Here is a 27,194-nt window from a genome sequence, read left to right as displayed (position 1 = left end):
AGATGTGTTCACTTTACAGTCAATAGTCTTAAAAGATGGTCCGTGTTTCCTGTTAATAAATAACCTATATTTTCAGACATGTTTCCATGGCTTATCTCAGTTCACCTTATTTATCAGTACAGATTTATGGAGAAATTAAAAAAAAAATCTCTGCTATTAAAAAATGCAAACTATGAGGAAATCATGGTTTTAAAATGGTAATAAACTAATAACAATTATTTTAACAATGACTATCCCTCCTCTTTGAAGTTGTTTTTTATTTTATTCAGAAAGATACCATTTTAAAATAAATCATCTTCCAACTATAATTTCTATGACTTGATTTATGTCTTAGAAATCTAAAATATGCATGTAGTAGCTTGAAATAGTAGATAAAACAGAGTCTATAAAGGTTTAGAAAACAAGATTAAAAGGAGAAAATCAGATACCAAGACTGGGTCTTTTCATAGTTCATGGTACACAACAGGTATTCAATAAATGTTCTTAATAAAAGAAGAAGTAAATAATGAATGTAAAAAATAACTGATTACCTACATTGGTTAAAACATAATAGATAAATTTAGGACAAAGTTAATGAAAATATGGTTAATCATTTTGATAATTTATATTTCTTAAATCACATCAGGGTATGCAGAGCCTAATTTTGTGGCAGAGCACTGAATTTTAACCCTAGTTTGGCCAACAATTGGGGTTCTGATCATAAATTTAGGTGATCGCTCAGGGTTCCTTCTGCTTTAAACCACTATTCCTAATTCCCAGAACAGATAAGAATTGAAATCTATTCTGGGGTTTTTTGTTAAATCACATATTCATATCTTTACTTATTAGATATGAATATTTCTAAAGGTATATAAGTTGATATATTACTAAGTAAGCCTTATATAGTACTTCACATATATTTTCCCTCAAAAATTAATTCACTATAAGAACTCATGAGTTTATTTCAAAGTATAGCCTTAACAATCTGAGCTCTTGATGAGGAATCAACCTTAGTGTGTTTATCCATAAAAGACTTATTGTCAGGATTAAAAGAATTTAAAAAAATGAAATGCTCAGAAAGTCATTGGCACACTGCTGCTGCTGCTGCTAAGAAGCTTCAGTCGTGTCCGACTCTGTGCGACCCCATAGACGGCAGCCCACCAGGCTCCCCCGTCCCTGGGATTCTCCAGGCAAGAACACTGGAGTGGGTTGCCATTTCCTTCTCCAATGCATGAAAGTGAAAAGTGAAAGTGAAATCGCTCAGTCGTGTCCAACTCTTTGCAATCCCATGGACTGCAGCCTACCAGGCTCCTCTGTCCATGGGATTTTCCAGGCAAGAGTACTGGAGTGGGGTGCCATTGCCTTCTCCACATTGGCACACAGTAAGTGCTTAATAAACATCATTACTATTCTAATGAAATAATCTTATACATATTTTGTAATTTAGAAGGTTAAATAATCTTCTAAATCTTCTTTAAAATAGAAGTAAATTTCTAATAAACAATGAAGCAGAATCTCTTTTCAAAAGCCTGGTATAAAGTTACTCTTTAAATTAAAAAAAAATCTTATTACTATATATCAACAGATTCCAGTAAAAGCCAAACTTACACGTCTGTTTATGAGACTTAGAAGTTTCACTTTAAGCATCAAATGTTAAGCTTCAATGTTAAAAATCTTACTTACGGATTTGCTTATTCTCCTTTGGTAACTGTATTTTATTTGTTTGGCTGCTGCCTTCCAGTACAAACACAAAACTTTTAACTTCTTTATCAAATTCCTACAGAACAAAATTGAACACAGTGGTAATTGTGTGTTTTATTTGACTTTTATTATAAAATTGAAGTAGCAAGCCCATACAAAAAGCCCCACACTCAAATGACTTAAAAATAGGCCCAGGTCTTAATGATGCTGCTAAGACTAGCTGGGAATTGGAATACAGAAGCCACAATTAGCTACTTGGCAAATTCTCTTCTATATTAAGGCACTCTTCCACCAAATAATAAGTTTTCCAACGTCAGGGATTCCCAAGTTACTAATTTAGAGTTTCCAGAGTCCAGGTATCCTTCCCCTTCTATAATCAATGTATTTCTGTTTAATAGCACAGGCTGAACATCGCTCTCTGTTAACAGTACAATAAACCATCTAAATTATGCTGTATCTAGTCTGCAAGTTCCTTGGTTTCAAGCCATGGCTCATATAGAATTAATCAGTGCCTTATTTTACCAGTCTTCTAACGTGAAGTTCCATACATCATTTACTTAAAATCAGTACAAATTAAAGTGTTACAACTAAGGAAGGTTATCTAAAAAACAAACATAAACACACCTGGAAATGAAAAACTTATTATACATGAGAATCCAATTTCTATCAAAGTATTAATGGAAATGGTTATTATTATTATTTTTTAATCTTGGAGCAAATTTCCAGTCTTTAAATACAAAGACCCCTTTTTCACAGAGAAACCTTTCATAGATCCTCTTCCTTTTGGTACATGTTTTAAAAATACATTGTAACCAATGGTTGCTAAGGATTAAGTAACATTTAAATAAATCTGTATTATATTTATTACAATAACATTTCTCATGTATTTGCAATGAACATAGACTGTATTATTTATTTCATCTGCACACATGTTGGGCATACATTAAAACCTTTTAGCAGCTTATCAAAATCTTGAACATGACCATAAACCCTTGTGTAGTCCAGCCCCTGCCCAGTTTTTCTAACTTCATCTCTTGCCTCACACTCTCCTCCACTCTGCATCCTAGCCCCTAGCCTTCCAGCAGTTTCTAAAAAATTCTAAGTTCTCTCCAAAGCAAGGACTTTATACCTGCTTTTCTCATTGCCTGAAATGTTTCTCTCTCTACCAGCTCTATCTGGTGCCTAGCTAGCTATTATTTCCTCAGGGGACCCTTTCCTGACCTCTCTGCTCTATACCCTCACAGCACCAATTTACTTTCATTCATAGTAAAAGCTATAAAATTTTGAGCAAGTTACTTAACCTTATCATGCCTATAAGATAAGCATAAGTGTACTTTTATGAAATACAAGGTTATTGTACAGACTATATAACATGTAATGTGCTCAATCCTATGGTTGGCAAACAGTAAGCACTCAATTAATAGTAGTTTAAAAAACTATCCATAGAACAAAGTCTCTAGAAAGACATTTTTCTCTTAACTGTACAAGAGAGAGGAGAAAGAGAAAAAGACAGGGAAGGATATGGATTTTTAGGTCTGGTGGCCAAGAGGCTGAGGTAGTTCCTACCTGATGTTATTGGTTTTCCCTGTGAAATGGGGGGTGAAGTCTTCTGGTAAATGAGTGAGGAGGGCCTGTCTTGGGGGTGGGTTGGGGGTGGGGGTAAGGAGTTTATGGCTGGAAACCTGAAAGATACTAAAGAATCATTTTAGAGACCAGGAGAACAAGATTAGGTTCTTGGACTGTTCATACTTAATTCACAGCATTATCAACCTGAAAGACTATAGATATTTTCTCCAAAGGTATTGTGAAGCCCACATACAGACACAGGAGAGATATGATTAGGAATTCAGGAACAGTTGGCATTTGCTAGGCAGGCATGATGAAAGGAAAAGGAGCAGGGCATTCAAGGTCTTGACTGGGAAGTGACTGAAATTTTGGACCATGGATTCTGGGCTGGAGAGAAAAAGAAAGTGAAGACAGACTAAGTGAGTGATTAAGTAGGTAAGTAAGTAAATCAATCTAAACACTGAGAAAAAAGTAGAATGGTCAATGGCCTAATAGTCACAATTAGGTTGAAGAACAAATAGAGTGGGAGTAACTAGGCAAGCAACATTAAGAATCGAAGACTAGACTCAAGGTCTCAGGAATTTCAGAGGCCATGCAGTTTCAGTGATAAAGTACAAAGTGTGACAGAGGGAAACAGTGCTGAAGTAGAGTGGAGAGGTCATTAGAGAGGAAGAAATCAAGAAAATGAGAAGCCCAGGGTTTGAAGATTTTCCTCACAGATACTGAAGTCGCCTAAAACAATAGAAGGACTTGACATGTAGAGAAGGGTTATGAGCTGTGTGCCAAAGTCTTCAATGAGGAGGGGTATCTCAAAGGGCTGTAGCCAGTATCATGAAAGGGTTTTGAAGTGAATGAACAGGTAAACCAGTTCTGAGACCTTACCAAGTCCTTTTTGTTATAACCTTTAGTCTCATTTCTTTCCTGGATTTAGCTGGCTTTAATTTCTAACACTTACTTTCCAAATCACAGATGGACTGCCGAGGATCTTCCATTTTGCTCCAGGATTTTTACCCTGGGCACTAAAGATTTCAACAAATGCACCTCCCTAGGGTGAAAAAAAATTTTTTTTAAATTACAGTGAAAGACAATGCTAAGAAGGAGGAAATATTATCTACCACATAGTCTATAACCACTGTTCTGGCAATTTGTCAGTAAAGTAGATCTGAGAGGAAACATTATCCTTGTTATTATTCCTTTGTATCTTGGGTGTATCTAAGCAACAACTGTTCTAATTCAAGTCATCTCAAGTTAATAGTTTAAATTTTTTTTTGAAAGCAAACATTAAATAAATTTCAAGCTATACAAACTTTACAATCTCTCAGTATAAGATTCATTTACTTCATGTATATAGTTCATGCTCACAAAATATTTTATTCAACACACACTAAAGAGTCAAAACTCAACTCTCAGGCAAGGCTAATCAAACTGGATAATTATCTCTGGCTACAAGCTTTCTAGTCACACTAACCTGAGTTCCAATACCAGTTCTTCCATTTATTAACTGACCTTGGAGATACTTAACCTCTTGATTCTCCTTCTGTAAAATGGGTTGTCAGATTACACAGGACAGTAAACATAAACCATCACTTCAGTACCTTGCATAGAGCTCATTAGTACCAATAATGATTATTCAAAAAAAGGGCAAATTGAATAGTACTGGGTCAATTAAAAAAAGCTTGAACTTGGAGAGGGAGTGATTCTTATTTTAAGAATTCCTATAAGATTTTTTTTATATATTTAACACAACTTGGTGATCTACAAAATATGTACAAAAAAAGAGAATTATTTCTATAGACATGCTAAATGTTCCCTATTGTAATCCTGAGAACATGGAGGGACATGCTCACATAAAATCACGAAACACATTACTGAATGTCCATAAGCTTTAATTATAAAAGAGAGGCATTATAAATGATTGTCTCTAAGGAAGAGTTTACTGAAAGAAACTGAAAACCTGAGAGTAAATATGATTTATTTTATGGCCTGTTAATTTATAAGCAGTGCATAAGCAACTGTCTGATTTTCATAAAGAGTCCAGCTTTTAATTTTTCTCAATAATACAAAGATATTTTTGCTTCTGTGTTTTAACATATAATCACTTGAAGCTGAGACATTTTATGTCTTCCCGAGGGAGTGTTATGTGCAAACCAAGAAAAAGAATTACTATAGCTTCTGATGTCAGGGTGTATTTCACTATGAATTTTAAATGTGAGGAAGTTTTTTTTAAGAGAAAAATCCATACACCTGAAGAGACAGAAAAATATACCTCCCCCATGCCCATTCCTTTCTGCTATCGCCTGTTTCCCACAGTAGACACATGTTTTCATATAATAGTATATATTTTACCTATATTAAGTGAAAGAAACTCTCTAAAATTGTTCTAACACATTTAATGACATCAAATGTAATAGAAGAGAACTGCGGAATACTCTGAGGAGACTCCTAAGAAGGCAGGTAGTATATGGTGAAAAGCAAACAAAGAAGCGTGGGGACTTCCTTGACGGTCCAGGAGTCTCCGCTTCCAACGCAGGGGGCACCAGTTTCACCTCAGGTTGGGAAACTAAGCTGTCCCGCGGCAACTACTGAGCCCGCGCACTAGAGAGCCTGGACACTACGAAAATCAGACATTTGCTTATGCGCTGCTTATAAATTAACAGGCCATAAAATAAATCATATTTATTCTCAGGTTTTCAGTTGCTTTCAGTAAACTCTTCCTTCGAGACATTCATCTATAATGCCTCTCTTTTATAGTTAAAGCTTATGGACATTCAGTAATGTGCTTCGTGATTTTATGTGAGCATGTCCCTCCATGTTCTCAGGATCACAGTAGAGAACATTTAGCATGTCTATAGAAATAATTCTTTTTTGTACATATAGATCTCCAAATTGTATTAAATATATAAAAAAATCTTATAGGAATTCTTAAAGAAAGAATCACTCCCTCTCCAAGTTCAAGCTTTTTTAATTGACCCAGTACTATTCAATTTGCCCTTTTTTTGAATAATCATTACTGGTACTAATGAGCTCTGTGTTCACCCAGCGCAGCCAAAACATAAAAGCAACAGAAGAGGTGACCAGTAGAGGACTGTTCCAGCACAGGGACAAAATTGTTCGTAACAGCAGTACTAAGATGGCAGACACATGGAGAATGTAGGAGGGCAGGAGACTGGAGTCAAGGAAGGGCAGGGAGATGCCCAGTGAGTTGAGGAAAGCTGGAGAGCTTTGGAAACTATTCAGGGTAGGCACGGTGACTGAAGAGCCAGCAGCAGTTTCCCTCAGTGTGTTATCTGGACCACCTGCATCTAAATCAACTGCGGAAAGGTTCTATGAAGGTAAATTAACTATTCCATTGACAGAGATTCTCATTCACTCTATTTGAGGGTGAGGATCAGGAAACTGGTATTTTTACACGTACTCCAAATAATCTTAATGTACCGCATGTTTGAGAAATGACTAACCTCCAGTTTGGGGCGGGGGGCGGTGGCAGAAAATAGCACATGGCCAAAGTGCTTATGCTCTTTCTGGGCTTAACCCATTCATGCATTCACTTATTTACTCTCTTCTAAATAGCGTCCGAGTTACAAGAGTGCCTCAAAATTGGTAAAACTCAAGATTGATGGGTCCTGTCCTCAAGTTTCTGGTCCAGGAGGTCTGGTTGAGGGTTTAAGACTGCATTTCAGTCACAAACACAGGCATCCCTACACCTTGAGAAGCAGGGAACTGTTGAGTGAACAAAAATCAAATCATATCCCCAAACGTCAGTTGCTTTTTTTTTTTTTTTTTTGGTGGGGGACGAGGGTCAAGAGAACTTACCCAGTAATTCCTTCTTACCCCTAAAAAGACAGTATTATTTGGGGATGTGGGGTAGGGAGTGGGGTGGCTGAGAGTTGTCAACAGAACGTGAGCTACCTCACCCGAGAGGAGAAACTAGACAGGATGGACAGCGTTTCGGGTTACCTGGTACTCATTTTTGAACATTCCTGCAGGGGGCCCAGGGCTTGAGGGGCACGGAGTTCAGGGCTTCCAGAAAAATAGCTTGACACAAACGGCTGGAAGTCGGCGGGAGGCCGTGAAGCTCGGGGCCCGACGGCCAAGGAAGGGCTTCGTGCTCCGTCGCTACTCCCAGGGTCTTCTCAGCCCTTAGTCAGCTCCACCTCAGACCCGCGACCCGAACCATCACGGCCCAGCCTCCAGGGTGCCCGGGTCTGTGAGGGGACTGCTGCCTGGGGGAGCTCCCGGCGGCAGCCCGGGATGAAGTGTGTGCGTAATCTATGTGACTGGACGCACAAACGCCGAGGCTCGGACAACCGCCCGCCCGCTAGCCCGGGAAAGGCGGGCGCGTTCCCGCCGCCGTCCCGCCCCCGAATCCTCTCGGAAAAGGGCGGGGGCGAGAAGGACAGACCTTCCGACCGCGCCCATTGGTTCCTAGTAGGCGCCAGCGCACGGCGCTGTCTGAGCGTCACGCCGAGGGACACGTGAGACTACGCAATGACGTAGGCGTTGCCCAGGCAACCTTTCCCGCGGAAAGGGTGGAACGTCCAACCTGACGACCCTCACTCTGGTCAGGTAGTGACTTGTGTCTGTAAAGATAAGTGAAAACTTAACCTGGCTTAATAACTACCACAAATGCTTGGCTTTTCTAGAAAACATATCACATCGACTTGGTCTCTCGTCGTTGTGAACACTGACTAGTGATAGCTTGCTGAAGTAGAGTCATGGACTCACGGAACCAGGTTTCTAAACGTGGCTTCAGTCAGTTCTAGGGTCGCCAGACCCTTTCATTGCTTCAAAAGGTCCAAGGAGGTAAGAGTATTTACTCAAGGTCACTGCACGCTTCAAAAAGCCAAGGATTTTTTGCTCCAGATAATAAAGACGTCAGGCGGGCGCTGGCTTAAATTTGGTTCTGACTTGGAAATACTCTTAAAGTGTAAGCTTAAGAAAAACTATCTTCTCGCTCTCTCCTTTTTTAAATAGCTTGTTTATTTATTTGGCTGTGTCAGGTCTTAGTAGCAGCACAGGGGATCGTCCTTGCCCTGCTCACGCTCCAGTAGTTGTGACCGGAAGGCTCCTAGTTGCAGTGCTTGGGTTTAGTTGCTCTAGGCCTGTGGGATCTTAGTTTCCCAGGAGACCAAGGGGTAAAGAATATGTCTGCCAATGCAGTAAATGGAAGAGGCATAGGTTTGATTCCTGGGTTGGGAAGATCCCCTGGAGTAGGAAACAGCAACGTACCCCAGTAGTCTTGCCTGGAAAATTCCATGGCCAGAGGATCCTGGAAGTCTACATGGGGGTCACAAAAGATTTGGACAGTTTTGAGCACACAGCATACACGTGGGGTCTTAATTTCCCCAGGAGGAATTGAGTCTGTGACTCCTGTTTTGCAAGGTGGCTTAACCACTGAATCATCAGGAGAGTCCCCAGTGTCAGTATTAACGTCAGCTCAGTTCAGTTCACTCTCTCAGTCGTGTCCGACTCTTTGGGACCCCATGGAATGCAGCACACCAGGCCTCCCTGTCCATCGCCAATTCCTGGAGTTTACTCAAACTCATGTCCATTGAGTAGGTGATGCCATCCAACCATCTCATCCTCTGGCTTCCCCTTCTCCTCCTGCCCAACATCAGGGGCTTTTCCCATGAGTCAGTTCTTCACATCAGATGTCCAAAGTATTGGCATTTAAGCTTTAGCATCAGTCCTTCCAATGAATATTCAGGACTGACTTCCTTTAGGATGAACTGGTTGTAGCTCCTTGCAGTCCAAGGGACTCTCAAGAGTCTTCTCCAACACTGCAGTTCAAAAGAATCAATTCTTTGGAACTCAGCTTTCTTTATAGTGCAACTCTCACATCCATACATAACCACGGAAAAACCATAGCTTTGACTAGATGGACCTTTGTTGGCAAAGTAATGTCTCTGCTTTTGAATATGCTGTCTAGGTTGGTCATAGTTCTTCTTCCAAGGAGCAAGAGTTATTTAATTTCATGGCTGCAGTCACCATCTGCAGTGATTTTGAAGCCCCCCAAAATAAAGTCTCTCACTGTTTTCACTGTTTCCCTATCTATTTGCTATGAAGTGATGGCACCAGGTGCCATGATCTTAGTTTTCTGAATGTTGAGTTTTAAACCAACGTTTTCACTCTTTCACTTTCATCAAGAGGTTCTTTAGTTCTTCACTTTCTGCCATAAGGGTGGTATCATCTGCATATCTGAGGTTATTGATATTTCTCCCGGCAATCTTGCCAGCTTGTGCCTCATCCAGCCCAACGTTTCTCATGATGTACTCTGCATATAACTTACATAAGCAAGGTGATAATATACAGTCTTGACCTACTCCTTTCCCAATTTGGACCAGTCTGTTGTTCCCTGTCCAGCTCTAACTGTTGCTTCCTGACATGCATACCGGTTTCTCAAAGGCAGGTCACGTGGTTGGGTATTCCCATCTCTTTAAGAATTTGCCAGAGTTTGTTGTGGTTCACACAGTCAAAGGCTTTGGCATAGACAATAAAGCAGAACTAGATGTTTTTCTGAAACTCTCTTTCTTTTTCGATGATCTGATGGATGCTGGCAATTTGATCTCTGGTTCCTCTATCTTTTCTAAAACCAGCTTGAACATCTGGAAGTTCACAATTCATGTATTGTTGAAGCCTGGCTTGGAGAATCTTGAGCATTACTTTACTAGCATGTGCGATGAGTGCAATTATGCAGTAGTATGAGCATTCTTTGGCATTGCATTTTTTAAGGATTGAAATGAAAACTGACCTTTTCCAGTCCTGTGGCCACTGCTGAGTTTTCCAAATTTCCTGGCATATTGAGTGCAGCACTTTCATAGCATTATCTTTTAGAATTTGAAATAGCTCAACTGGAATTCCATCACGTCCACTAGCTTTGTTTGTAGTGATGCTTTCTAAGGCCCACTTGACTTCACATTCCAGGATGACTGGCTCTAGGTGACTGATCACACCATCGTGATTATCTGGGTAGTGAAGATCTTTTTTGTATAGTTCTTCTGTGTATTCTTGCCACCTCTTCTTAATATCTTCTGCTTCTGTTAGATCTGTATCATTTGTGTCCTTTATTGTGCCCATCTTTGCATGAAATGTTCCCTTGGTATCTCTAATTTTCTTAAAGAGATCTCTAGTCTTTCTCATTCTATTATGTTCCTCTATTTCTTTGCATTTGTCTCTGAGGAAGGCTTTCTTATCTCTCCTTGCTATTCTTTGGAACTCTGCATTCAAATGGGTATATCTTTCCTTTTCTCCTTTGCCTTTCACTTCTTTTCTATTCACAGCTATTTGTAAGGCCTCCTCAGATGACCATTTTGCCTTTTTGAATTTCTTTTCCTTGGGGACGGTCTTGATCCTTGCCTCCTGTAAATGTCACAGACCTCCCTTCATAGTTCTTCAGGCACTCTATCAGATTTAATACCTTGAATCTATTTCTCACTTCCACTGTATAATCGTAAGGGATTTGATTTAGGTCATACCTGAATGGTCTAGTGGTTTTCCCTACTTTCTTCAATTTAAGTCTGAATTTGGTTTCTTTGATTAAGTCCTACTAATCCTACAGAGTTTACATCAAGGGTCTCTTTCTAAGGTACTCTTCTGATATTCCTGAATTGATCAGATCCCCGTATTTACATGCTCTCATAGCATCTTAGCTCTTAGCATTATTGAAATCATTGTTGAAATTTTATATGTGTTTGTAATATTGGCCATCTCTAATGGACTGTAGATTTCAAGAGACCAGGTACCATGTCTGTTTTCATTTGCTTGTTTTTTGCTTTTTTACCCTTGAATCCCTCCCTAGTGCTTGGTATACTACTCCAACCATGTACTTGGTATAACAAAATAGTAATTGAATGAATGACTGAATGAAAATGAGAGGAAACGAAAGGCGAATATACTCTTAAAAGACAGCCGTAGTTTTCATGTTGAGACAACATGAAGAAAGCAATTGAAAACATATTTAGTTAATAACATAATTAATAATCTTAATTAGATTTGCTTTGTGCTCAGTCATGTCCAACCAGGTGGTCCAACTGCCCACCTGGGATGCAGTCCTCCAGGCTCCTCTGTCCATGGCATTTGCAAGGCAAGAGTACCGGAGTGGGCTTGAATTTGCTACTCCAGGGCATTTTTCCCCACTCAGGGATTGAATCTGCTTCTCTTGCATCTCCTTGATTCTCATGCTTTAGCAGGCAGATTCTTTACCACTAGAGCCACCTGGGAAGCCCAACCTCAGTGTATTGATAGAGAAACTAGTTACAGAATTGAAGAGATTAACCACAGTGTATCAATGTCTTATTACTCAGATATTTTTAAGATCACCTATTTATTAAGTTTAATGCTGGAAAAAAACAGTAAAATTTGCTTCAATCTCCTTATTTTCTCGAGACAAAGGATTGTCCACGGCCCAGCTGTCCAGGGTTTAGATCATCTCCTAATCCTCTTAAGTCATAACAAGTTCAGGAGACTTAGAGTTGGATTTTTGTTGTCAAGTGTGCTGTACGGCCTGTCCAGGCATTGGACAACTCAGAAGGCCACCCAACTTAGATCAAAATTATTTTCTCTATGGTGAGAACTAACCTTAATCCTGACATTGGTGGCTATAAAGCAAATATAAGCATGTACCCTACTTTAACAATATGAACTCAAAACCACAGATAGGAAGAGATTTAATTTTATAATATCAAATGCTTTTGTTTGATTTGGATGAATGCAAGCTGTGACTAAAAACTTGGATTTGGCTATGACTTCAAGAATGGCTACTAGAATTAAGCACCACCCACCCACCCACTGCCACCCTCAAACCCTGAAAAAAAGCCCAGCCTGCTCAAAGCATTTTGCTTCAGCCAAGTTATTTATGTACATTATAAATGGCAGTGAAACTGTTTCTCTAATTGCTACAATTTTTAAAGAAGCTGGTAATTAGTAATTACATTAAATCACCTAACTTAATTTGACAACATTAAGAATTAGTCACTTTACAGGCTTTAAAGTGCTTGACTTTGTTCTACAAAGAAAGTAATTTGGTAGTGTATTAATATTATTAAAGTATATTGGATGATATTTAAAAGGGAATAGACTAGAAGCGGTTTTCAAGGGTGGCAGAGTCTTTGTATGTCAATGTAGTCATTCAAGTTAGATCATATGGTTATTAATTTGACAAGAGGTAGTATTCTTTTGAACTAAGAAAGTGTAGTATTTGCCACAGTATATTTGAAGTTTATATTTTGGTTGCAGTTCACAATCAAATTATTTGGTGTAATAGGAAGGAAAAAAGATACTGGTTTGATGATCAGAATTTTTTTTGCTATGCAGTAATCTAGAAATTTTTAATACTTGGGGAGTTATTTTATTCCATATTATGAACTACCTTTATGAATGATATTAATGTCAAGTTGCTAGAATAATTTAAAAATTGTGACTGTTTTGTAGTTTCAAGCAAGTTGAAAAAAAATGCTATCTGAGTCATAGTCATGTGTTTCATTTTTGATTTGAGAATGGTGAATCTTTTTTTAGGAAGGTGCAGTGTGGGGAAAGTTTTTGAGGACTGTAAGTTTTCTCCAAAAATGTTTTTCTTTTTTTTTTTTTTCTTTCTGATCTGTGCAACTCCACAGTGACTATTTCCTGCCTGTACCTTTAGATAACCAAAATCCATGCATAAACTTGAAATTTCCAAAATGAGTTACTACCTGGAGGTTTTCTCAGCGGAAAAAGAAAAAACTTTTCCAGTAGTTGAACATTTCCCTATGTATTACCTATAAATACTTTCCTAGATAAATCAGTTTTAAATAACAAGCACAAGTTTAGAAAAATGAACATATTTGTAAAATACATCTTTGAAAAGATAAATGAAGAGAGGTGATATTTAATGCCAGTTTGTTTTTAAATAACCTAAATGCTCTTATTTGGTCATAAAAGTTAAATTAGATCTAAGTAGTAAGTTTTTCTATCCCTAATCTAAATAGCCAGCTAGTGTTGACTTGTGATAAGAGGGCTATAGAAACCTGGATAGCCACATAAAAAAGAATGAAGATGGAGCCTTATTTCATTGTATATAAAAAATTAACTCAAAATGGACCTAAACACGAAACTAGAAGAGAAAACATAGGAGAAAGATTCATGAAATTTGATTTGACAATGATTTCTTGGATATGACACTAAAATCACAGGCAACAACAAAAACAACAGAATATAAATTTCCTTCTCCAATGCATGAAAGTGAAAAGTGAAAGGGAAGTCGCTCAGTCGTGTCCGACTCTTAGCGACCCCATTGACTGCAGCCTACCAGGCTCCTCCATCCATGGGATTTTCCAGGCAAGAGTACTGGAGTGGGTTGCCATTGCCTTCTCTGATAATATAAATTAAGCTACATCAAAAACTTAAAACTTCTGTGCATCAAAGGACATGTTCAACGGCATTAAAAGGCAACCTATGGAATGGGATAACGTATTTGGAAATCATATATCTGTAATGTATATATTCGGAATATACAAGGAACTTATACAACAATAACAAAAAACACCTGGTTCAAAATTGGCAAAGATCTAAATAGACATTTATCTAAAAATGATATACAAATGGCCAATAAAGCACATGAAAATCAATATCACTAACCATTAGGGAAATGCAGATCAAAATCTCAGTGAACTATCACCTCACATACATTAGGATGGCTAGTATTGAAAACATGGAAAGGTGTTGGTGAGAATGTGGAGAATTTGGAACACTTGTGCACTGTTGGTGGCAATGTAAAATGATGCAGCAGCTATGGAAAACAATATGGCAGTTTCTAAAAAATTTTTTGAAATAGAATTATCATATGACCCAGCAATTCTACTTCTGGGTATATATCAAAGAATTGAAAGCAGGGTCTCAAAAAAATATGTGTACACCCATGCTCTTAGCAGCATTATTTACAATAGTCAAAAGGTGGAAGTAACTCAGTTGTCCATGGATAGATGAATGGATAAACAAAATGTAGCATATGGAAACAACGGAAAATTGTTCAGTCTTAAAAAGGAAGGAAATTCTGACACGTGCCACAACCTGAATGAACCTTGGGGATGTTATGCTAAGTGAAATAAGTCATAAAATTCAACTATTGTGTGATTTCACTTATATGTGGAATTAAGAGCAGTCAAAAATCAGAATTGAAAGGTGGAATGGTGATTGCCAGGGAATGTGTGAGGGAGGGAGAAATTGGAAGTTATTTAGTGGATATAGTTTCAGTTTTGTAAAATGAAAAATTTCTGGACATTTGTTGCACAACAATCAACCAAGTATATGTGAAAATGCTTAATATTACTGAACTTTACTCTTTAAAATATTTAAGCTGCCAAATTTCATTATGTGCTTTTTTTAAAACCACAATTAAAAGAAAAACTTGTTTTGTGAGGAGAAAGTGAAAAGTGAAAGTCTCTCAGTCATGTCTAGTAGAAAAAGTCTTAATTGGTAGCTCCCATCTATGTATTTTTATTTTTTTTTGAAGTCAGATGTCCACAGGTGATACAATCAGCTGTTGTACAGTTGCTAAGTTGTGTCTGATTCTTTGTGACTGCATGGACTGCAGCATGCCAGGATCCTCTGTCCTCCACTATCTCCTGGAGTTTGCTCAGATTCATGTCTATTCTTGTGCTGTCTCATCATCTCATGCTCTGCCACCCCCTTCTCCTTTTGCCTTCGACCTTTCCCAGCGCTGGGGTCTTTCACAGTGAGTCAGCTCTTTGCATCAGGTGGCCAAAGTATTGGAGTGTCAACTTCAGCAACATTCCTTCCAATGAATATTCAGGGTTGATTTCTTTTAGGGTTGACTGGTTTGACACCCTTGAAAACTTCTTTAGAAACCGCTTGAAAAACACTGGTATAGAATAAGAGTGTGTGTGGTGTGTGTGTGTGTGTGTGTTTAGCTGAACTTTTAAAATTTTCATAATGTAATGGCATATATCTCCTGAGAATAAGGATAATCTCCTACATATCATTATATACCATAATATGACATCTATACTTCACTTCAATATCATCATCACAGTCAAATAATTTAATTATGAGTCAGCTGAGGGTAGGGCATGGAGAAGGCAATGGCACCCCACTACAGTACTCTTGCCGGGAAAATCCCATGGACGGAGGAGCCTGGTAAGCTGCAGTCCACGGGGTTGCTAAGAGTCAGACCCGACTGAGTGACTTCACTTTCACTTCTCACTTTCACGCATTGGAGGAAGAAATGGCAACCCACTCCAGTGTTCTTGCCTGGAGAATCCCAGAGACGGGGGAGCCTGGTGGGCTGCCATCTATGGGGTCACACAGAATCGGACTCGACTGAAATGACTTAGCAGCAGCAGTAGCAGAGGGTAGAGCAAAGAGGGGGTGGTATAGGGTTATAGGGTGTTAACAGGGCTATAAGAGAGCATACTTTCTAAAGGGATGATGTAGAGGGAAGAAATGTTTGTCATTTTTAGTATATTCATTTTAACTCTTGGTTTTAAAAAAGCATTCTTCCCCAGTATTTTTGTTTTCATTGACATATAGGGCTTCATAAGTGGCGCTAGTGGTAAAGAATCCATCTGCCCGTGTAGGAGATGCAGGAGACTACAGTTTGATCCCTGGTTCGGGAAGATCCCCTGGAGTAGGAAATAGCAACCCAGTGGACCGAGGAACCTGGCAGGTTACAGTCCATGGAGCTGCAAAGAGTCAGACAGGACTGAGCGACTGAGCACATGCACACGTTTGACATGTAACATTCATTAAAGTATCATTTCCCCCATGGTTTCTACCTCAGTTCAGATAAAAATAATTTCCTACCTGTGATACCTCCCTTCATCCCTCATTCTATAGTTACAGTAATCCTTCTAATATATGAATATGGTCTTGTTCCTCCACTGTTTAATACCCTTCAGTGATTTCTAGTTGCTGCTAGGACAAAGGCTTGGGTTACAAGGTCCTGCTTGGTGGTTGACTGGATGTAAGAAATAAGGGAAATGGAGGATTCAAAGATCACATCACAGTTTATTGCTCAGATAACTGGTGGGGGTTGTTCAAGTGGAAGAGCATGTTATGAATTAAATTTGGCTGGATTATATTTGGGTTTCCTATGAGACATACAATTGGAGCTATTGAATAGAGAGTTGAATGTGTGATTCTAGACCCCAGGATGGAAATTTGGGTTAGAAATATAGAATTAAGAGTTATGAAAATATAAATGGTAAGTAAAGACTCAGAGATATTTGAGGAGAAAACCTGGAGAGACTGCAAAAAATAAGAGGTAAAGGTTTGGGCAGAAATGACATATAAGAGATGAGTAAAGGATCAAAAGGAAGTAGTCAAAAAAGTAGAAGAAAGACTCCCTGAATTTGCTGAGGCTCACACCAGTGGTGTAAAACTCTCTCTCAGTAAACAGGGATAGGCCATCAAATGTCTCTTCTTCTAAGATGTCAAATAAGGTAAGTCTTGCAAAGTAACACGAAGATCAACAGTGACCTCTGCAAGATTTCTTTTGTAGAGCCATTCACCTAGAAGCCACATTCTAGTAGATTAAGAAGTGATTGGTAAGTGAGGAAGGGCTGATAGCAAATGAAGACAACAGTTAAAGAAATTTGATAGTGAAAGGGAATAAAGGAACTACAAGAGCTACAGTGTTAGGCATTTTATAGAGAATTTTTACATTTGTTCCCAATGGGAGATGCATGGATTTTGAAGACAGAGACAAAAGGAAGAATAATCACAGTGAGGTGCCTGAAATGGTAGAAGTGATGAGACTTAGAGCACAGAGCAAAGGATTATGGCTAGACAGGAGGAGAAGTGTATGATCCATTTTAATGAAAGACAATGTATAATTTATAGATAAGCTAGCGCGTGGACTCTTACTACATTTCCTGCGAGATTATTTGAAATTTAATTTGATATTCTTGAATAATATCTTAGTATGTAGATTCTTCTGAAAGCTACAATTATAATATCCTTTTTTTTCCACAAAAGGAACAAAGGCAAAATAAAATCTTTTGTATTAGAGCCTTAATTTAATGTGGTTTGATTGAGTATTAAAGACTCATTCTCCCATACTGCTAATGGATGTTTTTGTTCAAGTATTATGAATAGAAATGTATATGTACTGATCTTTCAAGAAATACGCCTCTATCATAGTTTTGTAGAACAATAGGGGAATTTACAATTGAAAGTAAAAATAAAAAGTTTAGTGAAAGAACTTTTAAAGAGTCAAAATCATGCAGTAAATTAACCTAAAAGTTGAAGGACAGAGGATAACACTTATTTGCAATGATAAATTCTCCCCAAAACTTATCTTTTATGTACTTTATCAAAACCTTTAACACAATTTTAAAATAGTCTGTTTTATTGTTTTATAAAAACAGATTGTTGTATACTTGCTTAAATTTAATTTTTATTTTATATTATAGTTGATTAACAATTGTGTGTTAGTTTCAGGTATATAGCGAAGTTATTCAGTTATACATATATATGTATCCATTCTTTTTCAGATTCTTTTCCCACATAGGCTATTATAGAATACTGATTTGAGTTCCCTGTGCTATTCAGTAGCTCCCTGTTGATTATCTATTTTATTTGCAAAAGTATGAATATGCTGAGCCCAAACTCCTAATTTATCTCTCTCTCCCAGGTTTCCCATACCCGACAACCACAAATCTTCCTTCAAAGTCTGCGTGTCTGTTTCTGTTTTGCAAATAATTTTATTTGCATATTTTTTTTAATTTAGATTCCACATAAAGAGTGCTGTCATACAATATTTGTCTTGTCTCTGTGTTACGTATTTCACTTAGTATGATAATTGCTAGGGCCATCCATGTTGCTGCCAATGACATGATTTTATTATTTTTTATGACTAATATTCCATATATACCACGTCTTTATCCATTCTTCTGGAAATGGACATTTAGGTGTTTCTATGACTTAGCTGTTGTAACTAGTGCTGCAATGAACACTGAGGCTCATGTATCTTTTTGAATTATGATTTTCTTTGGATATGTGCCCAGGATTGGGATTGTTGGATCAGATGGTAGCTTTAGTTTTAGTTTTATAAGAAACCTCCCTTTGTTTCTTGATGAGTCTGGCTAATGGTTTGTCAATTTTATTTATCCTTTCAAAGAACCAGCTTTTGGTTTTGTTGATTTTTGCTATGGTCTCTTTTGTTTCTTTTGCATTTATTTCTGCTCTAATTTTTAAGATTTCTTTCCTTCTACTAACCCTGGGGTAGGGAGAAAAATCAAATCAACAAAATTAGAAACGAAAATGGAGAGATCACAACAGACAACACAGAAATACAAAGGATCATAAGAGACTACTATCAACAATTATATGCCAATAAAATGGACAACGTGGAAGAAATGGACAAATTCTTAGAAAAGTACAACTTTCCAAAACTGGACCAGGAAGAAATAGAAAATCTTAACAGACCCATCACAAGCACGGAAATTGAAACTGTAATCAAAAATCTTCCAGCAAACAAAAGCCCGGTCCCAGGCGGCTTCACAGCTGAATTCTACAAAAATTTAGAGAAGAGCTGACACCTATCCTGCTCAAACTCTTCCAGAAAATTGCAGAGGAAGGTAAACTTCCAAACTCATTCTATGAGGCCACCATCACCCTAATACCAAAACCTGACAAAGATCCCAAAAAAAAGAAAACTACAGGCCAATATCACTGATGAACATAGATGCAAAAATCCTTAACAAAATTCTAGCAATCAGAATCCAACAACACATTAAAAAGATCATACACCATGATCAAGTGGGCTTTATCCCAGGGATGCAAGGATTCTTCAATATCCATAAATCAATCAATGTAATACACCACATTAACAAATTGAAAAATAAAAACCATATGATTATCTCAATAGATGCAGAGAAAGCCTTTGACAAAATTCAACATCCATTTATGATAAAAACTCTCCAGAAAGCAGGAATAGAAGGAACATACCTCAACATAATAAAAGCTATATATGACAAACCCACAGCAAACATTATCCTCAATGGTGAACAATTGAAAGCATTTCCTCTAAAGTCAGGAACAAGACAAGGGTGCCCACTTTCACCATTACTATTCAACATAGTTTTGGAAGTTTTGGCCACAGCAATCAGAGCAGAAAAAGAAATAAAAGGAATCAAATTGAAAAGAAGAAGTAAAACTCTCACTATTTGCAGATGACATGATCCTCTACATAGAAAACCCTAAAGAATCCACCAGAAAATTACTAGAAATAATCAATGAATATAGTAAAGTTGCAGGATATAAAATCAACACACAGAAATCCCTTGCATTCCTATACACTAATAATGAGAAAACAGAAAGAGAAATTAAGGAAACAATTCCATTCACCATTGCAATGGAAAGAATAAAATGCTTAGGAATATATCTACCTAAAGAAACTAAAGACCTATATGTAGAAAACTATAAAACACTGGTGAAAGAAATCAAAGAGGACACTAATAGATGGAGAAATATACCATGTTCATGGATTGGAAGAATCAATATAGTGAAAATGAGTATACTACCCAAAGCAATTTATAGATTCAACGCAATCCCTATCAAGCTACCAACAGTATTCTTCACAGAGCTAGAACAAATAATTTCACAATTTGTATGGAAATACAAAAAACCTCGAATAGCCAAAGCGATCTTGAGAAAGAAGAATGGAACTGGAGGAATCAACCTGCCTGACTTCAGGCTCTACTACAAAGCCACAGTTATCAAGACAGTATGGTACTGGCACAAAGACAGAAATATTGATCAATGGAATAAAATAGAAAGCCCAGAGATAAATCCACGCACATATGGACACCTTATCTTCGACAAAGGAGGCAAGAATATACAATGGATTAAAGACAATCTCTTTAACAAGTGGTGCTGGGAAATCTGGTCAACCACTTGTAAAAAGAATGAAACTGGACCACTTTCTAACACCATACACAAAAATAAACTCAAAATGGATTAAAGATCTAAACGTAAGACCAGAAACTATAAAACTCGTAGAGGAGAACATAGGCAAAACACTCTCCGACATACATCACAGCAGGATCCTCTATGACCCACCTCCCAGAATATTGGAAATAAAAGCAAAAATAAACAAATGGGACCTAATTAACCTTAAAAGCTTCTGCACATCAAAGGAAACTATTAGCAAGGTGAAAAGGCAGCCTTCAGAATGGGAGAAATTAATAGCAAATGAAGCAACGGACAAACAACTAATCTCAAAAATATACAAGCAACTCCTACAGCTCAACTCCAGAAAAATAAACGACCCAATCAAAAAATGGGCCAAAGAACTAAATAGACATTTCTCCAAAAAAGACATACAGATGGCTAACAAACACATGAAAAGATGCTCAACATCACTCATTATCAGAGAAATGCAAATCAAAACCACTATGAGGTACCATTTCACACCAGTCAGAATGGCTGCGATCCAAAAGTCTACAAATAATAAATGCTGGACAGGGTGTGGAGAAAAGGGAACCCTTTTACACTGTTGGTGGGAATGCAAACTACTACAGCCACTATGGAGAACAGTGTGGAGATTCCTTAAAAAACTGGAAATAGAACTGCCTTATGATCCAGCAACCCCACTGCTGGGCATACACACTGAGGAAACCAGAAGGGAAAGAGACACGTGTACCCCAATGTTCATCGCAGCACTGTTTATAATAGCCAAGACATGGAAGCAACCTAGATGTCCATCAGCAGATGAATGGATAAGAAAGCTGTGGTACATATACACAATGGAGTATTACTCAGCCATTAAAAAGAATACATTTGAATCAGTTCTAATGAGGTGGATGAAACTGGAGCCTATTATACAGAGTGAAGTAAGCCAGAAGGAAAAACAAAAATACAGTATACTAACATATATATGGAATTTAGAAAGATGGTAACAATAACCCGGTGTACGAGACAGCAAAAGAGACACTGATGTATAGAACAGTCTTATGGACTCTGTGGGAGAGGGAGAGGGTGGGAAGATTTGGGAGAATGGCAATGAAACATGTAAAATATCATGTAGGGAAACGAGTTGCCAGTCCAGGTTCGATGCATGATGCTGGATGCTTGGGGCTGGTGCACTGGGACGGCCCAGAGGGATGGTATGGGGGAGGGAGGAGGGAGGAGGGTTCGGGATGGGGAGCACATGTATACCTGTGGCGGATTCATTTTGATATTTGGCAAAACTAATACAATTATGTAAAGTTTAAAAATAAAATAAAATTAGAGAAGAAAAAAAAAAAAAAAAAAAAAGAAACAAAAAAAAAGAAACCTCCATACTGTTTTCTATAGTGGCTGCACCAATTTATATTCCCACCCTTTTCTCCACAACCTATCCAGCATGTATTGTTTGTAGACTTTTTGATGATGGCCATTCTGACCTGTGTGAGGTGATATCTCACTGTAGTTTAAATTTGCATTTCTTTCATAATTAGTGATGTTGAGCAACTTTCCATGTGCTGTCTGCCATCTGTATGTCTTATTTGAAGAAATATCTATTTAGATCTTCTGCCTATTTTTGATTTTTTTTTTTAACACAGCACTGCTTGAGCTGTTGTGTATTTTGGAGGTTAATCCCTTGTCAGTCACTTCATTTGCAAATCTTTTCTCTCATTCTGTGCATTGTCTTTTCTTTTTGTTTATGGTTTCCTTTGCTGTGCAGAAGCTTTTAAGTATAATTAGGTCCAGTTTTATTTATTTTCATTTTCTTTACCCTGGGAGGTGAATCCAAAAAGATATCAATGTGATTTATGTCAAAGAGTGTTCTAGTTTTTCTTCTGATACTTGGAGTAACAGGCAAGTTTGGCCTTGGAGTACAAAATGAAGCAAGGCAAAGGCTAACAGAATTTTGCCAAAGAATGCATTGGTCATAGCAAACACCCTCTTCCAACAAAACAAGAGAAGACTCTACACATGGACATCACCAGATGGTCAATACTGAAATCAGATTAATTATATTCTTTTCAGCCAAAGATGGAGAAGCTCTATACAGTTAGCAAAAACAAGACCAGGAGCTGACTGTGGCTCAGATCATAAACTCCTTATTGAAAAACTCAGACTTAAATTGAAGAAAGTAGTGAAAACCACTAGACCATTCAGGTATGACCTAAATCAAATCCCTTATGATTATAGAGTAGAAGTGACAAATAGATTCAAGGGATTAGATCTGATAGAGTGCCTGGAGAACTGTGGACAGATGTTCATAATATTCTACAGGAGGTGGTGATCAAAACCATCCCCAAGAAGAAGAAATGCAAAAAGGCAAAATGGTTGTCTGAGGGGGCCTTACAAATAGCTGAGAAAAAAAAGAAAAGCTAAAGGCAAAGGAGAAAAGGAAAGATATATCTATTTGAGTGCAGAGTTCCAAAGAATAACAAGGAGAGATAAGAAAGCTGTCCTCAGTGATCAATGCAAAGAAATAGAGGAAAAGAATAGAATGGGAAAGACAGAGATAATCTTCAAGAAAATTAGAGATACCATGGGAACATTTCATGCAAAGATGGGCACAATAAAAGACAGAAATGGTATGGACCTAACAGAAGCAGAAGATATTAAGATATTGCCTCTTGGTGGCAAGAATACATAGAACTATACCAAAAAAAAAATCTTCATGACCTAGATAACCACGATTGTGTGATCACTCACCTAGAGACAGACATCCTGGAGTCCAAAGTCAAGTGGGCCCTAGGAAGCATCACTATGAACAAAGCTAATGGAGGGGATGGAATTCCAGCCAAGTGATTTCAGATCCTAAAAGGTGATTCTTTGAAAGTGCTGCACTCAGTATGTCAGCAAATTTGAAAAACTCAGAAGTGGCCACAGGACTGGAAAAGGTCAGTTTTCATTCCAATCCCAAAGAAAGGCAATGCCAAAGAATATTCAAACTACTGCACAACTGCACTCATCTCATCTCACATGCTAGCAAAGTAATGCTCAAGATTCTCCAAGCCAGGCTTCAACAGTATGTGAACCATGAACTTTCAGATGTTCAAGCTGGATTTAGAAAAGTCAGGTTAACCAGAGATCAAATTGCCAGCATCTGCTGGATCATAGAAAAACCAAGAGAATTCCAGAAGAACATATACTTCTGCTTCATTGACTACACCAAAGCCTTTGACTGTATGGATCACAACAAACTGTGGAAAATTCTTAAAGAGATGGGAATACCACCTTACCTGCTTCTGAGAAATCTTTATGCAGGTCAAGAAACAACAGTTAGAACCAGACATGGAACAATGGACTGGTTCCAAACTGAGAAAGGAGTACGTCAAGGCTGTATATTGTACCCTGCTTGTTTAGCTTATATAGTACATCATGCGAAATGCCAGACTGGATGAAGCACAAGCTGAAATCAAGATTGCAGGGAGAAATATTGGTAACTTCACATACACAGATGACACCACCCTTATGGCAGAAAGTGAAGAGGAACTAAAGAGCCTCTTGATGAAAGTGAAAGAGGAAAGTGAAAAAGCTGGCTTAAAACTCCACTTTCAAAAAGTGAAGATCACGGCATCTGGTGCCATCACTTCATGGCAGATAGATGGGGAAACAGTGAGAGACTTTATGTTTTTGGGCTCCAAAATCACTGCCAATGGTGACTGCAGCCATGAAATTAAAAGACGCTTGCTCCTTGGAAGAAAAGCTGTGACAAACCTAGATGGTATATTAAAACACAGACACATTACTTTCCTGACAAAGGTCCATCTAGTCGAAGCTATGGTTTTTCCAGTAGTCATGTATGGATGTTAGAGTTGGACTGTAAAGCAAGCTGAGTGCCGAAGAATTGATGCTTTTGAACTGTGGTGTTGGAGAAGACTCTTGAGAGTCCCTTGGACTGCAAGGAGATGCAACCAGTCAATTGTAAAGGAAATCAGTCCTGAATATTCATTGGAAGGACTGATGCTGAAGATGAAGCTCCAGTACTTTGGCCACCTGATGCAAAGAACTGACTCATTTGAAAAGACCCTGATGCTAGGAAAGATTGAAGGCAGAAGGGGACGACAGAGGATGAGATGGTTGGATGGCATCACTGACTCGATGGACATGAGTTTGAACAAGCTCCAGAAGTGATGCACAGGGAAGCATGTCCATGCTGCAGTCAATGGGGTCACAAAGAATCAGACACGACCAAGTGACTGAACTGAAGTGTTTTATGGTGTCTGGCCGTACTTTTAGGTCTTTAATCTGTTCTGAGTTTATTTTTGCATATGATGTTAGGGAGTGCTCTAATTTTATTCTTTTGCATGTAGTTGCCCAGTTTTCCCAGAATCACTTATTGAAGAGACTGTCTTTTCTCCATTGTATATTCTTTGTCACAGATTGTCATAGATTAATTGACCATAGGTGCATGGGTTTATTATTGGGGTTTATATCCTATTCCATTGATCTATATTTTTCTGTTTGTGCCAGTATCATACTGTTTTGATCACTGTGGCTTTGTATTAGTCTGAAGGCAGGGCCTCTGATTCCTCCAGCTTGTTTTCTGTCTCAGAATTGCTTTATATATTTGGGGTCTTTTGTGTTTCCATACAAATTAAAAAAAATTTTGTTCTATTCTGTGAAAAATGCCTTTGGTAATGTGATAGGAATTACTTTGAATCTACAGATTGCCTTGGGTAGTACAGTGATTTTGACAATATTGATCTTTCCAATCTAAGGAAAGATCTTTCCATCTATTTTTTTTACCTTTACTCTCTTTCATGAACATCTTATAGTTTTCAGAGTACAAGTCTTTTGCCTCCTCCAATATGTTTATTCTTAGTTTTTTTTGATACATTGGTAAATGGGATTGTTTCCTTAATTTTTCTTTGTATTTCTATTATACATGTAAGACAACGGTATAATAGCAAACTAATAACCAAACCATGGTCACCAAAGCAGTTCAAGCACCCTCAAGGTCCAATACTCTGTTTGCTATGATGTGTTTTGTTTTTTAATATTATTATCTAGTTCATAAATAATACTGTATTCATAAAAGAGTACAGATACAATTTCAATTTCTTCTCCAATGCTGATGGTAACTGAATGACTTTTAAAAGTACAAAATAGGATGGGGAACACATGTACACTCATGGCAGATTCAAGTCAATGTATGGCAAAACCAATACAATATTGTAAAGTAAAATAAATAAATTAATTAATTTTAAAAAAAGTTCAAAATAACTTAAATTTTAAAAAGCAAGCAAAAAAAACTATCACTGTTTGCAGATGACATGATATTATATATAGAAAATCCTCAAGATGCTGTCAGAAAACTGCTAGAGTTCATCAATGAATTTGATAAAGTTGCAGAATACAAAATTAATATACAAAAGTCTCTTGTATTCCTATACACTAAAAAAGGTGAAGCTGGCTCAATTATAAATGGTTGATTATTTATTGACTCATATCAATAAATAACTTACAACTCAGAGCAGATCCAGAGCTCAAAGAACATTACCAAATTCCTTTCTCTACATTCCTTCTCTAGGTTGTCTCAAGCCCTATGCTAGAGCTCTTGGGTTTACAAAATGGCTATAGCGTTTTCAATCTCATATTCTTAAAGTAGAGCATTTTGAACCAAAGTCCTGGAGTTCATCTTCATTTGCATCATCTGAGACCATATGCTTACCTCTGAACTAATCACTGTGGTCAGATAAATGTGGCTTAAAAGGCTGGATTGTGTCTGTTTTTAAATCAGTCACTGCAACAAAGGAAATGAGATATGCTGACTGACTGGGAATGAAGTCCCACCCAAATTCTGCCTGGGAATGGGGAGAAAACTCTGGGTCCTCTTATAAGGAAGGAAGAGGGTAGATATTAGGCAGCAAAGCAGATGTCCATTTTAATGTCATTATATATATGGTAATTTTTTAGACATAACGGATAAATCAGTATTTTAAAATTCTAAGTATAATGAAGAATTTAATGTAAAGAAGTTCTGTCATGTTTTTTAGGTGATTCAGTGTACATATGTTTAGTTCAAATATTAGACTCTGTCACACATTTGATTGTCCCAGGTTTCACATTAACTCTTAGACTCTTTGTGAGCCCAGCTGCACAGCCACAGGAAATCCAGTATTATTGGATGCCCATGTATTTTCCAAGGTCTGCAGGAAAACACTAGGTATCCAGAAATCATTTTTGAAGTGATTACTTGACTGCATTTTTCCTCAGACCCAACATTTTAATCAAGGATTCTGCATGGTTGCTACCCTTGCTGATGAATATCTGTCATGTTTGAAGTTGTTGAAATAGATAATGTTGTTACCAGTTTAAAAACAAAAAGACTTCTGGGAGCTGGCCTGCCACTCACAGCTAGGCCTTTGTTGGTGGTTGTTGTTGTGCATGAACCATTTCACAGAATACCAACATTAGAAAAGGCTACTCTGTGACCATGATGGATCAAGACCAAAGCAAGACCACTCCATAATCATGTCTAAATACAAACAAGAACATGAACATTATCTAGCCCACAGAAATGATGAAACATTTCTCTATCCTGGCTAATATGAATGACTGCTCTTTCTTTACCAGTTATCAGTTCAGTTCAGTTGCTCAGTCATGTCCAGCTCTTTGCAACCCCATGGACTGCAGCATATCAGGCTTCCCTGTCTATCACCAACTCCCGGAGTCCACCCAAACCCATGTCCATTGAGTCGGTGATGCTGTCCGACCATCTCATCCTCTGCCGTCCCCTTCTCCTCCTGCCTTCAATCTTTCCCAGCATCAGGGTCTTTTCAAATGAGTCAGTTCTTTGCGTCAGGTGGCCAAAGTATTGGAGTTTCAGCTTCAACATCAGTTTTTCCAATGAACACTCAAGACTGATCTCCTTTAGGATGGACTGGGATAGCTATGCCTTATTTCATTCTTCCTGTCATGTAGATAAGATCTATTTTATTTTTTTAAATATAAATTTATTTATTTTAATTGGAAGTTAATTACTTTACAATATTATATTGGTTCTATTA

General features: G+C 37.8%; 1 protein-coding gene and 1 long non-coding RNA gene across 15 annotated transcripts in view; one reads left to right on the top strand and one right to left on the bottom strand.

Annotated features, from left to right (window-relative positions):
- CFAP20DC (CFAP20 domain containing) overlaps positions 1-7,597 on the bottom strand; it is a 267,642-nt gene extending 260,045 nt beyond the window's left edge. For 10 of the 14 annotated variants that reach the window (XM_070359614.1, XM_070359613.1, XM_070359611.1 and 7 more), the window contains exons 1-3: positions 7,204-7,597; positions 4,202-4,291; positions 1,663-1,756 (exon numbers count right to left, since the gene is read on the bottom strand). In XM_070359614.1, coding sequence (XP_070215715.1) covers positions 1,663-1,756; positions 4,202-4,291; positions 7,204-7,224 — 205 coding nt within the window. In that variant the 5' untranslated portion in view covers positions 7,225-7,597. Of the gene's footprint in view, positions 1-1,662; positions 1,757-4,201; positions 4,292-7,203 lie in introns of those variants that run through there. The other 4 variants (XM_070359622.1, XM_070359619.1, XM_070359615.1 and 1 more) reach the window with 3 other exon arrangements.
- A 182-nt stretch (positions 7,598-7,779) lies between these two features.
- The window catches only part of LOC138984737 (uncharacterized), a 336,274-nt gene continuing 316,859 nt past the window's right edge, over positions 7,780-27,194 (top strand). The window contains exon 1 of the long non-coding RNA XR_011462021.1: positions 7,780-8,049. This is a non-coding gene — a long non-coding RNA (uncharacterized lncRNA). The remainder of the gene's footprint in view (positions 8,050-27,194) is intronic.

The sequence above is a fragment of the Bos mutus genome, chromosome 22, assembly GCF_027580195.1.
Source record: "Bos mutus isolate GX-2022 chromosome 22, NWIPB_WYAK_1.1, whole genome shotgun sequence".
NCBI classification, from domain to species: domain Eukaryota; kingdom Metazoa; phylum Chordata; class Mammalia; order Artiodactyla; family Bovidae; genus Bos; species Bos mutus.
This window is presented reverse-complemented; position numbering and strand designations above follow the sequence as displayed.